This window comes from Ranitomeya variabilis, chromosome 1 (assembly GCF_051348905.1).
Source record: "Ranitomeya variabilis isolate aRanVar5 chromosome 1, aRanVar5.hap1, whole genome shotgun sequence".
Classification (NCBI taxonomy): domain Eukaryota; kingdom Metazoa; phylum Chordata; class Amphibia; order Anura; family Dendrobatidae; genus Ranitomeya; species Ranitomeya variabilis.
The window spans coordinates 1,026,532,562-1,026,548,055 of record NC_135232.1 but is presented as its reverse complement, the minus strand read 5'-3'; the positions used below and the strand labels follow the sequence as shown (position 1 = coordinate 1,026,548,055).

Genomic DNA, 15,494 nt, shown 5'->3' with positions numbered 1-15,494 from the left:
ATGGTCCGTCCTCTTGTAGAAACTGATGGGGATCATTTGATTCTTCATGTTTCTGTGGTTCTTCAGAGCATGAACAATGCTGCACCCTAGGCCCTTCTTTCTGTCGAAAACCTCAGGAGTTCAGTGAGAATGGCGCCTTAGTCATCTGGACAATGGATCAGTGATTTATGAATAGTCCTATGGGAATGTGTGTAGGTAGCGGAGATGGCGAGCTCATACTCAGGAGTTCTGTTCAGCGGTATCCTCATACCACCATGACCCGTCCTCATCTTCAGCTATATAACATGTAATTCATAAGATATTCTATTTTTCAGGCTTTTTGCATGGATGCAGATGTGACGAGCGATCTCCAGTGTGATGTAATATACGGAAAGGTGTAGCAGGCGGTCGCTTCACCCCATCACTCACCCACATCCCATGGATACAGTCACACGGTACTTACAGCGCCCGCACCCCAAATCTGACTGCTCCGTCTCCATCTTGTGTCCAGCTACGATGATTTGTCAATGTGAAATCTGATTATTATTAAATGCACCAGATGAAAAAGTTTTCCACCTTCCTGTCTACAGTTAATTGCAGTCGTCAACGTAGCGGGAGACAGAAAGGAGTTCATTTTTTTGTTTATTGCTTACAAATAGTTAAATAATGGGCAGTCTTTGGTAAAAATAAAAGCAATCAAGAATAAAATATTCACAATTACATTACATAAAGTATTGCACAAAACATTCTTCAATACACCGGAAATAATAAAGGAATGTTCAAGATCCTCAATGAGGAAATGATCTGTACAACATTCAGTTTTGTCTCACCACTATCTTACATAACTGTCTGAACGCAGCGCACGTCCAGCACCCATCGTGCTGCTGAACCGGTGAATGCCCCCATTACTTACAGAGTGCGGGGCTCATTCTAGAGAGAACAGTAACCAAATAACATTTCTGAAATAAAACCGATATCAACGCAGCATTATCCTCTACAATGACTATAGTAACAGCCTCCTCTGTCTGTACATATCACATAAAATAAAAAATAAAGACACGGGAGAAGTAGTAGTCCTCAGTCGGCCCTCTGCGGAAAAGAGGAAAGTAATTAGCATGTCTGTGGGGTCACAGACATTAGAAGTAGTGGTCACTTTGTGCCGTCACACGCTGGTCCTGCTTTCAGCTGCTCTAAATGAGTCCTTAATTCTGGACACAGCTCGACTAGAAGCACCTCGAGCAATACCTGGGCGGAGACATACAGAAAGGTTATTAGTCATGGGATGCACACAGCAACAATATGGCATTAAGAGGGTTAAATAAATATCTGTCTGCTGGCTAATGTTGTATTGGTGGGGATCTGATCCCACACAAAGCATCAGTAACCTGCACATGAGGGGCTTGCATGACTGTGCCGCACTCACTGGCTATGGGACTGTCGGAGACGGGGAGCATGGTTTCCTATTTCCTGCAGTCCCAATGACAGTGAATTGATGAATCATGGGAACTTCTACTCCATTCAATATGGGGCTGTAATTCCCGTTCTCGGGACCACTGACGATCCCAGAGGTCAGACCCCCCACGATCAGCATGTTATCTCCTAACTGATATATAGCGGATAACTCGTTATTTTGTGAATAACCCTTTAAAAGGGACCTGACAGCTGATGCACTCGGCCCGGGGATGGGGACTATATGATTTCAGCCCTGTATGGTTGACTCAGAAAGAAAGGCACGTTAAAGGACACCTAGGTGACTAGTCTGACAGACTGGTTCCCAGAAGCTGCGTCCCTCCACTGCCACTGACTCGCAGGTCTCTCCCTTTATATCCACAGATCGAGACCTGTCACTCTAGGGGAGAAGGTGCGGGGTACCCGCCTCTCGGACTAGTCTCCAGCAGGGCTCGGTCTCTGGTGACTTAAACTATGTGTCTCTTGAACACCGCAGCGTTTCAGAGTCAAACATACATGACTGAGATCATACAGTCAGTACTGGATACATGCTTTTATCAAAAGCCAGGTCCCCTTAAAATGTATATCTGGTCCCACAATTAAAATAAAGTAAAAATTTCCCAAGACCCATAGATCTGAAATGTACTTTCTTGCACTGTGATACACTGTTCTGCTCCACTGGGCCCTGACTCTCTGGGTGGGTCTACGTCTCCAGTCTGCCTCCCCGCATCTCCGGTCCGCCTCCCCGCGTCTCCGGTCCGCCTCCCCGCGTCTCCGGTCCGCCTGCCCGCGTCTCCGGTCCGCCTGCCCGCGTCTCCGGTCCGCCTCCCCGCGTTTCCGGTCCGCTTCCCCGCGTCTCCGGTCCGCCTCCCCGCGTCTCTGGTCCGCCTCCCCGGTCCGCCTCCCCACGTCTCCGGTCCGCCGCCCCACGTCTCCGGTCCGCCGCCCCACGTCTCCGGTCCGCCTCCCCACGTCTCCGGTCCGCCGCCCCACGTCCCCGGTCCGCCGCCCCACGTCCCTGGCCCGCCTCCCCACGTCACCGGTCTGCCTCCCTACGACCCCGATCATGAACCTGCTAGACAATAAGACGTTAACTGTTGGTCATGTCCTGCCACTCAGATTTTGAAGGCTTGGTGTGTGGACCGCGTCCTTTCACTTAGCATTACGCTTGCTAATCTCCAATATACAGGGATAATGTAATGATCTGCTGCGTCCCTCCATACAATGACTGATGGGGGACGCGCTGATGGCAATGATGGAGCAGTCACAGTATGGCTTACATAGAGCAGGTGTTTATTGGCTCGGTTTTCTTGGAGTGCATTGAATATTTTAATGATTCCATGACGGGCATTCTGCTGTCCAACCAGGTTCTGAAGCGCATCTGTAAGACAAGAAATATGCCTTATATATCTCTAGTCTCCGTGCCAGGATGCATGGTCAGGGGCACCCGTCACTGGAAGAAATTTGGGCCCTTATTTCCCATAGGAGATGGAAGGGAAATCAGCTGCCACATAAATCGGTTATTAATTCATATTAAACCCATTAGCGTTCCTGGAGAAGTGTCACAATGCTCCTGGGAGAGGCCATAAGGTCAGACAAAGAGGTCCAGCACCCATCCACAGAGGTCCAGCACCCATCCACAGAGGTCCAGCACCCATCCACAGAGGTCGCGCACCCATCCACAGAGGTCCAGCACCCATCCACAGAGGTCCAGCACCCATCCACAGAGGTCCAGCACCCATCCACAGAGGTCCAGCACCCATCCACAGAGGTCCAGCACCCATCCACAGAGGTCCAGCACCCATCCACAGAGGTCCAGCACCCATCCACAGCAGATTAGGGCACTCGGCACCAACACATTCAAAATACAGGAGTTTGAGTGACCGGCTCCTTGGCAGTTCTAGAAGGTGACAGCTTCTGATGTGTTCTCACTAATCTCACTTCTAGGACTAAATTGTGCATTCACCATAGTGGCATGCACGTACTATCACCACTATTTGAATTTAGTGATTCCATAATTTTTTCCCTATGCTTTGTTAAAAAAGTAACCATTACTGACTACCACATTTTTTGTTCTTGATTTCTTTTAGTGTTTCTTAAAGCCAGAAAGTTGCCATTTGAAATGACGTTAGTTTTGTGCCATGTCTGTGATCTGCTTTTTTTCTACAAAATTAAACAACTGAATGAACATCCTCCAAGGCCGGTGATTCCATAATTTTTGCCAGGGGTTGTATATAGACAGGTGTGTGCCTTTCCAAATCAAGTCCTATCAGTTTAATTAAACACAGCTGGACTCCAATGAAGGAGTAGGACCATCTCAAGGAGGATCACAAGGAAATGGACAGCACGTGACTTAAATATGAGTGTCTGAGCAAAGGGTCTGAATACTTTATGACCATGTGATATTTCAGTTTTTCTTTTTTTAATAAATTTGCAAAAATTTCAACATTTCTTGTTTTTTTTCAGTCAAGATGGGGTGCAGAGTGTACATTAATGAGAATAAAATTAACTTTTTTGAATTCACCAAATGGCTGCAATGAAACAAAGAGTGAAAAATTTAAAGGGGTCTGAATACTTTCCGTACCCACTGTATGTGCTAAAATGAATGGTGTCATTCAAAAGTACAACTCGTCTCACAACAAACAAGCCCTCATATGTCTATGTGGACAGAAAAATAAAAGTTATGGCTGTGGGAAGAACGGAAGGAAAAAATGGAAATAGGCTGCGGGGTGAAGGGGTTAAAGGGGAAAACACATCTAAGCAAATCCCTTGCTTCTTTAGTCCTGGTTGTGGCTACATCTATATTTTAGAGCTAGGCCTCGTTTAGATGCCCAAAATGTTCTAGGTAATTTTCATGTGCACGGTAAGTGCCATATACATCATCCAGTGCATGAGTGACAGCAGATAAATCAGGTAACTAGTTTCTTGACTTAGTAGCCATGAAGAACACATTGTAGGGCCCAGTGCACACACCGCCACGGATGTATGAGCCTCCCCATGGGGCAGAATTGCACTCCCGCTAGTAGTAAAGATGGTTTACTTCATTCTTCCCTTTACCAATTTGTAATATTTTGAACTTCAGCACTAAATGCAGGTTACCCCTACACCACCCTGTAATGTCACCCGTCGGCACCAGATTTACACCATGTGTCACTCTGCTCTCAGCATATGTCTGAACATCTTATCTCCTGACTCATACATCAAGGTATATGAAGCAATGGCCGCCACACTCTGCAGATTGGCAGCACAATTACCGATCAGAGCGCTGCCGGGAGTGAATAAGTCAGACGGGACTACCATAGACGTGAGCTCACCGGGGATGTTTTCAAGTAGTTTTTGCTGTGCTTTATGCTTTGTTTCCTGACACTGCAGCTCAGTTCGTGAGGTCTTCGGAGAAGCTAATTTTCCATTCGGCCAGAAAGCATCTCTGAACACATTGATATAATACACCAGCATCTGCTCGCTGAAAATCCAATTGACTGTGTCTCGGATCTGTCTGAGTGGAAAAAGACAAATAAATCAACCATCCAAATTACAGCAAAAGCAACAGACAATAACAATTTTCAGACTTTTTACTTACAAAGTATTTTCTGGTGGAAGAACAGCATTTTAAGGCTCAATCACAGTTTCTGCTTTGTGCAGAAGAGAACCCCTGAATATTCATGTATTCATGTATCAGGTGACAGATAGGAGTCTGGTATCCTTACACTGTATCCCAGGAGCAGGGACACAGCCGGTGTAGAGGGTGGTGGTGGGGGGCTGCACAGGATCACATAGGGTGGGAGGAACCTGCAAGGAGGGTTGGGGGGCTGCACAAGGTCAAAGATGGTTGGGGAACTGAACAAGGTCAAAGAGGGTAAGGGAAACAGCACAAATATGTTTTAAGAAAAAATAAATCAGTATTATTAGGTAGCATAAGGCCCTGGCATGGTCAAAATTCTATTAAAGCTGTAGTGGGGTTTAATAATTTGTTGGAGATCAGCACTATGGTAAGTATTTATAACAATACGATTGAAATACATGTGTGACGTGGTTATAATGTGGTATATGTATTAATAACTGTGCACATATTGGGTGTTTCATTAACTATACGCTTGTATGTTTCAGGACATTATATAAAAACAACAATCTGTTCCTTAGAAGGTCTTAAAATGAAGTAAATTCAATCTGAAATGAGAAACAAAAACTAGGCCAAAATGCAGGAAATAAGGGGTTAAGCACCGTAGCAGTCAGATGCTGCTAATCAAATGTCCTTCATTACTTGTTCATCAAGACGTGTGACCACTTGCATAAAAGCAGCAGTTTGCATTGTGTTAACACACTCCGAAATGCTCCACACCAGCAAAGGAGGAAAGGAGCAAAAAAATCAGCAATGTTCTCATAGAAACATCTGTTGGTGCCCATCAATCAAGGAAGAGTTAAAAGGCCATTTCCAAGCAATTTGGGTTCATGATTCTCCAATCAAAAAGATTGTTGACAAGCAGAAAACATTCAAGACAATTGACATTCTTCCCAAGAGTGGACGTCTAAGCAAACACACGCCAAAGTCAGACCAAGCAATGCTCAAGTTCATGACGGTACAACTAGAAAAAAAAAAAAACAAGTACAGGTTGTTTTGGAACAGCTGACAGAAGAAAGCCTCTTTGTTCTGAAGAGAACATGTCAGCACAGCAAAAGTCTGTAAAGTTGCATATGAACAAACCACAAGGCTTTTGAATCAACGTTCTATGGATGTTAGTGTCCACAGTGGAGAGGTTTGGCCATAATGTCCTGTGTTATGTGTTTTGGCAAAAATCAAACACAGCAAATTGGCACAAACACTTCATTTCAACTGTAGAGCACGGTGGCGGAGGGTTGATGATTTGTGATTGTTTTGCAGCCACAGGGAACCAGGCATCTGCCAGTCATTGAGACAACCATGAACATAAATGTGAAGACATTTAACCACAAGCTATAGCTTGGCCTAAACAGAGTCATGCAACAGGACAATAGAGACAACCACACCGGCAAATCTTTATCAGAATGGTTTAAAAAAAAAACAAAAACAAATGTAGGTGTTGCAATGACCCCAAGTAGAAACCTCAAGCCAATTGAACAGGTGTGGCAGGACCTTAGGAGAGCTGTGCATAAACTAATATTTTCAAACCTCAGTGAAAAGCAATGTAAAGAAGAGTGGGTCAAAATCTCTCCTATGTGAGAGATTGAAAGTCATAGACAAAACGAATGCTCCAAGTTATTACTGCTAAAGGTGGTCCCACAAGCTATTAATTCATGAGCTGCACTGAAATGTTCACACTTTGCTTCTAGGTTTTGGCCAAAATTTTGGTAAATACATAGAAAAATATTTAGAATTGAGAGTCCTCAGTGTTATGACCTGGTGGTTACGGAGTGGTACTGAGATGACCTGGTGGGTAAAACCAATCATGGACACGCTCAGAGGAGGTGGCAGCTCTACAGACAGTAATCACCTATATGACCTAGTGATTACGGAGCAGCACTGAAATGACCTAGTGGGTAAAACAAATAATGTACTAGCTCTGAGGAGGTGGTAACTTTACTGACCGCAATCCCTACTCCTAACACCAACACTAGAAATAGCCGTGGAGCGTTCCTATCTCTGCCTAGACGCCTCTTCACAGCCTAAGAACTAGCTACCCCTGAAGATGGAAACGGAAAACTATCTCGCCTCAGAGAAACCCCCAAAGGAAAGATAGCCTCCCCACAAATATTGACGGTGAGTGAAGAGGGAAATAACAAACTCAGAAATGAAACTAGATTTTAGCAAAGGAGGCCACTACTATCTAAATAGACAGAGAAAGAAAAGGCTACTGTGCGGTCAGTATAAAAACTAAATGTCCACGCAGAGTTTACAAAAATGACCTCCACACCGACTCACGGTGTGGAGGGGCAAATCTGCAACCCCAGAGCTTCCAACTAGCCGGAATATTTCATGATGACAAGCTGGACAAAAGAGACATAACTTAAACTGAACAAAAGGTCATAGGCAGGGAAACACCCAAAAACTAGCAGAACTTATCTTAAGCTGAAATGGACTGGCCAACAGAGAACTTCCAGGAAAGGACTGAATCCACAGGAAGGAACATTGACAGCTGGCATCCACTACAGCCCAAAGCCCAGTTAAATAACCAGGCCAAGGAACCGATTAGTGAAAGCAGCTGCTAAGTACCACTTGAAACCACCAGAGGGAGCCCAAGAGCAGAACTCCCAAAAATACCATTTGCAACCACAGGATGGAGCCCAAGAACGGAACTCACAACACCTCAGTGGTTGATACCTTTTAATGGCTAACTGAAAAGATGGTAACAAATTGCAAGCTTTCGAGACTACTCAGGTCTCTTCATCAGGCATTGTCTAAAAGAAATTCTGAAGAATCACATTTATGCACAATACTGCCCAGAAATAATGCCATAGATAAGACAGGTTACATGAAGCAGAATTACCATTATGTGAGAGTGATAAACAGTTGTGGCCATAAATATTGGAACAGTTCATAGATAAGGAAGTCTTAATGTTTTATGATCCTCTGAATGGATCTGGTACTGTGTTATGATGCCCCCACACGGTCTGAGGAGCAAATTCCTTAATTGATATAAAAAGACATAAATCCATGCGACACATTCATTCCTGCACTGAGTGTGTTAAAGGTCGTCATCAGTTTATATTCCCAAACTCTTCTGTCTCTCTGAGATTTGAAGTTACCCTTTAATACAAGTAATCTCATGTCCATAATGTTATGATTTGGGAGACAGAAATGTATTGCCACAGGTAGATCCATTCTTTTTTCTCTCATTGTGAGGCGATGAGAGTTCATCCTTGTTCTCAGTTTTTGCCCTGTCTCCCCCACATACAGACCCCCAGTTGGATATTTAGTACAAATAATTAGGTACACCACATTAGAAGTGATGCAGCTGAAAGTACCTGGTATCTTGTAGTCCTGATGTGAGTTGGGGATCTTTATCTTGTCCGTGGTCATTATAAATGGACAGGTTTTACATTTTTTCTGGTTGCAGGGAAAGGTACCTGCAGCTGTTGGAGAGGACAGGGAGCTTTTGATAATGATGCTTCTTAGATTTGGGGGCTGCCTAAAACACAGTAGTGGGGGGTCTGGAAAAATGGATTGTAATCGGGCATCTTTTTGTAATAAAGGTTGTAATTTCCGTGCAGCTCCCCTTAGCGCCTCCAGATTTGGATTGTAGGTAACTACTAGAGGTACCCGGTTATTTTCTTCTTTAGCTTTGTAATGTAGCAGGTGATTCCTTGATATTCTGGTGGCTCTTGTAATTTGGTATTGAATTGTTCTTGGATAGTAGCCCCGATTCAAAAAGGTCTTTCTGAGACGACCCAGGTGTTCATCCCTGTCCATGGGGTTGGAACATATACGATTGTATCTGATGGCTTGGCTGTAGATAATAGAGTTTTTTATGTGTTTTGGATGGAAACTGTCCCATTTAAGGTATGTTGGACGGTCGATTGGCTTCTGATACAGGGATGTCTCTATTTCATTGTTCTGCAGCTTAATGAATGTGTGCAAAAAGTTAATTTCAGTACAGGAGTAGTTGAGTGTTAAGTTGATGGTGGGATGAAATTGATTAAACTCTTCATGGAACATCTTTAGCTGTGGATAAGATGCCGTCCAGATGATTAAAATATCATCAATGTAGCGGTAGTAGGCCTGAGGCCGGATGGGACATGAGGACAAAAAGATAAATACATAGACACTATAATAATTTGTCATCTGACTTGTATTCACCTAATTTTAAGACCTTCTAAGAATCAGGTATTTTTTTCATATCGTATTATTTATTATGCATACTTCTATAGGGCCATCATATTACCCAGCTGTTTAAAGGCATTATATTCACTGTCCCCGTTGGGGCTCACAATCTAAATTCCCTATCAGTATGTCTTTGGAATGTGGGAGGAAACCGGAGAACCCGGAGGAAACCCACGCAAACACGGGGAGAACAAACAAACTCCTTGCAGATGTTGTCCTTGGTGGGATTTTAACCCAGGAATCCAGCGCTACAAAGCAACAGTGCTAACCACCAAGCCACTATGCTGCCCAGAGGGTGTACTTAGTTTTTCTCATGTCTATGTGTATCCTGCACTTGTGTCACATGTGCGCTGTGTAGTGTGTCAGCCGTAAGCATTGTGCTTATTTCATATGCTTGCTGCAATCATCTGATGCGTCAGGTGAGATGTTCTGATGTGTGTACCATATGTTCTTGTTGTATGACATGTTACTAAAGGGGTAATTTGGCTGTGTACTTCCACATCGGGAGGTGAGTGGTGTCAGTGACAACACATTTCCAGATATCTCAGGAGCAGGAGAACTGGTCATACCTGTATAATAGTAAGTGCCACAGTAACACATCTATTAAAATAAAGATAATGTGGCTGACCCCGTTAACTCTTTGTACAGCCAGCGATAGTGTAATGCAGCGGCTATAGTCCAAAGGGTACACAATTTTTAATGAAAACCAAATGCAAAACTGATCTTTAGTCTGAATTTCATGCGTTTAAGAAAAAAAAATGTCCCCGAAGGTGGACAACCCTTTTAAGCAAAGGAAAGAGACTCTGCAGAACCTGCTAAAAAGAACAAGGCTAGTATATAATAGAGGTCTATTAGTTTTGAAGATCATGAAAATGTCAAACTTCAGTAGGCTCTCCCAGGATTAACAACTGCATAGCGGGGGGTTCAGTGGTGGGTTCTCCAGCAATCAGTGAGCCACAGTGGGTCCTGCTTTTTTCCTTGGCTTCATGGACGTGTCCTTCACTGCATTTGTGAAATTCATCAAGTTTATTCTTTTGGTATCCCTCATGCAAAGGTGGAAAAGCCTTCATTTAAATTGGGAACTTATTTTATTACCACAAGATCAAGCAGTGATAACACAAAATGGACTTACTTGTTTATGGTCCTTCCAAATGTGATCTGTACCAAGGCAATTAGTGTTTTCCTAACCCACTTAAACACTGCAATAAAACAGAAAGATGCTTTGTAATACCATAGAATATTTTCCAGTCCAAAATGGCATAAGTGGCATAAAATTTCCATTTAGTACACCAATAACTCAGGACGTGTGACTTGAGTGAGTGGCTTAGGAACTGATTCATTTCACTAAGATCTGGAACACTGGAATCATGGGAGCCCTCTAGTATTTGTGCCCAATAACTCAGGTATGCCTGCGCTACAAAGTACTGAGATGGGCAAGTAGAGTGAATGTAGAGAAAGCTACGGTCCAGCACTGAGAAAGGAGAAAATAACTGCTGGTTAAGTATTTAGGAATTTGCAGCTATTGCTGATTGTTTTTGGTCCAGTTCTGGCAAATATGACCCTGACCACCTCTATGGAAAAAACACAGAATAAAAGAGGCTCCTCACACATCCATGTGGAGGGACATAAATAGTGGACCTCTTTCTGGAGGTCTGCAGGCAGCCTATCGATACAATGGACTTTGGGTCTAACGTCCCTTTCATAAACTATAACAGCACCCTCTGCCATTTACACCACTCCCAGACGAGAAAACGGGTCTTCCTGCATTGGTATTGTTATTACAGTATGATTTAAAAAGAGAAAACACAGTAGTTTGACAATATATGGCTTCACCCAACCACTAACCATGAGTGGAGAAAAAGTTTTGCGGTTATCAATCATATCTGAAAAAAGGCCAAGAAAGCAAAAAATTCTGTCTGGTTATGTTAACTTTTGAGCACAACTGTAGATACTGGCTAATATGGGCTAATAAAGAGCACCTTACCAATGTATCATGGTGTGCTGCTTCAACTCTTTTTGACCTATATACAAGGACTGGAATGTGCCTGTGAGGCTTTGCACCCTTTTTTTTTTTTTTTTAACTGTGCTACTCTTCAACTTTTCTAGATAGATAGAAAGATAATAGAAAGATAGATGCAGTGGGGAAAAAAGTATTTAGTCAGCCACCAATTGTGCAGGTTCTCCCACTTAAAAAGATGAGAGAGACCTGTAATTGACATCATAGGTAGACCACAACTATGATGGTCAAAATGAGGAAACAAATCCAGAAAATCACCTTGTCTGATCTGGCGAGATTTATTATGCAAATTATGGAGGGAAATAAGTATTTAGTCATTAACAAAAGTTCATCTTAATATTTTGTTATATATACTTTGTTGGCAATGACAGAGGTCAAACAGTCTTCATAAGGTTGGCACACACTGTTGGGTGGTATGCCGGCTCATTTCTCCATGCAGATATCCTCTAGAGCAGTGATGTTTTGGGCCTGTCGCTGGGCAACACGGACTTTCAACTCCCTCCAAAGGTTTTCTATGGGGTTGAGTTCTGGAGACTGGCTAGGCCACTCCAGGACCTTAATATGCTTCTTACAAAGCCACTCTTTCATTGCCCTAGCGGTGTGCTTGGGATGATTATCATGCTGAAAGATCCATCCACGTTTCATCTTCAATGCCCTTGCTGATGGAAGGAGGTTTGCACTCAAAATGTCACGATACATGGCCCCATTCATTCTTTCATGTACATGGATCAGTCATCCTGGTCCCTTTGCAGAGAAACAGCCCCATAGCATGATGCTGCCACCCCCATGCTTCACAGTAGGTATTGTGTTCTTTGGATGCAATACAGCATTCTGTCTCCTCTGAACATGACAAGTTTTATTTCTACCAAACAGTTCTACTTTGATTTCATCAGACCATACGACATTCTCCCAATACTCTTCTGGATAATCCAAATGCTCTCTAGCAAACTTCAGACGGGCCCGGACATGTACTGGCTTAAGTAGGGAGCCACATCTGGCACTGCATGATCTGAGTTCCTGGCGGCTTAGTGTGTTACTGATGGTAGCCTTTGTTACGGTGGTCCCTATTCTATGCAGGTCATTCACTAGGTCCCCCTGAGTGGTTCTGGGATTTTTGTTCACCGTTCTTGTGACCATTTTGACCCCACAGGGTGAGATCTTGTGTGGAGCTCAAAGGAGATCATTAATGGTCTTGTATGTCTTCCATTTTCTTGTTGTTGCTCCCACAGTTGATTTCATCACACCAAGCTGCTTGCCTATTGCAGATTCAGTCTTCCCAGCCTGGTGCAGGGCTACAATTTTGTTTCTGGTGTCCTTCGACAGCTCTTTGGTCTTCACCATAGTGGAGTTTGGAGTGTAACTGTTTGAGGTTGTGGTCAGGTGTCTTTTATACTGATAACAAGTTCAAGCAGGTGCCATTACTACAGGTAATGAGTGGAGGACAGAGGAGCCTCTTAAAGAAGTTACAGGTCTGTGAGACCCAGACATCTTGCATGTTTTTAGGTGACCAAATACTTATTTTCCACCATAATTTGCAAAAGCATTAAGCTACTTACGGGTAGCGGCATTTTTCGGAGGCCCATGACAGCACTACGAGAGAGGGGATCCGCCCTTAAGGAACAGGAAACCTACAGATACAAAAAGGGTGGCACCTCTCCCATGCATCAGTTGTATTTCAGAGCCTTGAGAGGACTACCACAGTTAGTGGCATACAAATATACATTATATACATTTTGAAAACGAAAATATTCTATTAAATTGTAACTAGACACCATACGTGAGCTATACATATTACACTATATACATGTCAGGAAGTGCAACCCCCACGTGAATAGGGAGGGAACTAAGGGTGTGGTCATGGGCCTCCGAAAAATGCCGCTACCCGTAAGTAGCTTAATACTTTATTCGGACTCCCATGGCAGCACTACGAGAGATTTACAGAGATGTAAGCTACCTTAGGGAGGGACTATAGTTTGTAGCACCCTTAACCCGAAGGAGAGATCAGAGGAGGACCCCAAATCCAACCGATAGTGCTTAAAGAATGTGGAAGGGGATGACCATGTGGCCGCCTTACATATTTGTTCCACTGATACTCCAGATCTTTCTGCCCAGGATGACGCCCTGGCCCGGGTGGAATGTGCCTTTAGATTCTGCGGAGCTGGCCCCCCACCCGCTGTATAAGCTAGAGAGATAGTTTCCCTAATCCATTGAGCCGGTAAATATTTTGATACTCTACATCCCTTCCTTGGCCCTTTGAAGGAAAGAAGCAGTGCCTCATCTTTCTTCCAATTATCAGTGACCGAAATGTACTGTAGAAGAGACCTCCTAATGTCTAACGTATGAAGCTCCTGCTCTTTAGGATTAGAGGGATTAGGAATAAAAGATGGCAAAACTATCTCCTGCAATCTATGAAACTGTGTTGCTACCTTCGGCAGATATGCTGGGTCTGGTCTAAGGATTACCCTGTCAGACAGGAACTCTGTATATGGGAGAAGTCTGGAAAGTGCCTGGATATCCCCTATCCTGCGAGCTGAGGTTATGGCAATCAAGAAGGCTGTCTTAAGTGTCAACATTTTGATCGAGGCCTCTTGTAGAGGTTCAAATGGGGGTTTTGTTAGAGAAGACAGAACTAAATTTAAATCCCACGGAACCGTTCTGTCTTTATATACTGGTATAGTTCTACAGACTGCCTTCATAAACCTCGCTATCCAATAGTTGTTAGCTATATTACAGGAAAACAGGGCACCCAGAGCTGAGACCTGTACTCTAAGGGTACTAGTAGAGAGTTTTAGCTCAAACCCCTTCTGTAGAAACTCTAAGATTTGTTGTATCGGCACCCCTTCTTGGATATTAAACTTTGAAACGGTCAAGAACTTCCACCAAGTCCTAGAGTAGATTTTTGTAGTTATTTGTTTCCTACTCTTTAGGAGCGTTTCTACCAAGTTCGGAGAGAAGCCTTTATCTACTAACAGTGACCGTTCAAACTCCACGCCGTTAAATGGAGCGCTGCCACTTGTGGATGGGAGATTGGTCCCTGAGAAAGTAAGTTCGGGATCTCTGGCAGTACCCAGGGATCCGATGCTGACATTGTCCTGAGCCAGGCAAACCAGGTTCTTCTGGGCCAAAAGGGGGCAATAAGGATGACTTTTGCTCGATCTTCCCGGATTTTCCTCACCACTAGAGGTATCAGATTCAGTGATGGGAAGGCATAAGCCAGTGGAAAATCCCATTTTATTAGAAATGCGTCCACCGCCAGGGGATTCTCTCTGGGATTCAGAGAGCAAAAAAGTTTTACTTTTCTGTTGCCTCTGGTGGCGAACAGATCCACCACTGGTTGACCCCATCTGTGGATGATATGGTTGAAAATGTCTTCGTTGAGAGACCAATCTCCTTGTCTTAACATGTTTCGACTTAGGAAATCTGCTGTTATATTTTCCTTTCCTTTGATGTGGAGAGCTGTCAAAGATTGAAAATTGAGCTCTGCCACCTGGAACAAGCGATCCGTGATCTGCATTAATGTCTCGGAACGTGTTCCCCCTTGCCGGTTTATGTAGGCGACTGCCACTCTGTTGTCCAACAGAATTCTGACGTGCTGGCCCTGCAGATATATGAGGAATTTTTTTAACAGCCAATTCAATTGCCAACAACTCCCTTTGATTGGATGAGAAAGTTGTGAAGGGTTCCCATTGTCCCTGGACCACCATATCCCTCATATAGGCTCCCCACCCCGAAGAGCTGGCATCTGTGGTTATCACCTGGGTGACATTTACTATCCAGGGCACCCCTGCTGATAAATTCTGTTTGTCTAACCACCACCTAAGGGAATTCAGTGTTATTGGCCCCAACGTTAATTTCCCATTTAGCGTGCCATTTAAGGCTCTGTCATGGAACAAAACTTCTTTTTGCAGGGATCTGGTGTGGAACTGAGCCCACTTAACAGCTGGAATGCAAGATGTGAGTGACCCAAGTAGGAACATTGCTTGCCTAAGTGTCATGGAGCGTGTTTTAATTGCTTTTAACACATAACTCTGAATTAGCTCTATTTTTCTATAGGGAGAAGACACTGCTGTGTTACTGAATTCAATATTAACCCAAGAAATTTTTGCATATTTAGGGGCTGTAACTTAGATTTTTCGAAGTTTATGATCCAACCCAGATGTTCTAGTTTAGCTTTAGTAATCTCCCATTGTGACAGACAGTGATCTACTGAGTTCCCGACAATGAGGAAATCGTCTAAGTAGGGGATTATAAGGA

At 43.7% G+C, this 15,494-nt stretch overlaps 2 protein-coding genes across 9 annotated transcripts in view; one reads left to right on the top strand and one right to left on the bottom strand.

The window, feature by feature from the left end:
* Positions 1-655, top strand: part of LRP2BP (LRP2 binding protein) — a 52,201-nt gene extending 51,546 nt beyond the window's left edge. For all 5 annotated transcript variants that reach the window (XM_077279612.1, XM_077279608.1, XM_077279611.1 and 2 more), the window contains one exon: positions 315-655. In XM_077279612.1, the coding sequence (XP_077135727.1) occupies positions 315-380 (66 nt within the window). In that variant the 3' untranslated portion in view covers positions 381-655. The remainder of the gene's footprint in view (positions 1-314) is intronic.
* The window catches only part of SNX25 (sorting nexin 25), a 285,932-nt gene continuing 271,041 nt past the window's right edge, over positions 604-15,494 (bottom strand). For all 4 annotated transcript variants that reach the window (XM_077279603.1, XM_077279604.1, XM_077279606.1 and 1 more), the window contains 4 exons: positions 10,356-10,422; positions 4,743-4,924; positions 2,709-2,809; positions 604-1,224 (listed from right to left, as the gene is read on the bottom strand). In XM_077279603.1, the coding sequence (XP_077135718.1) occupies positions 1,129-1,224; positions 2,709-2,809; positions 4,743-4,924; positions 10,356-10,422 (446 nt within the window). In that variant the 3' untranslated portion in view covers positions 604-1,128. The remainder of the gene's footprint in view (positions 1,225-2,708; positions 2,810-4,742; positions 4,925-10,355; positions 10,423-15,494) is intronic.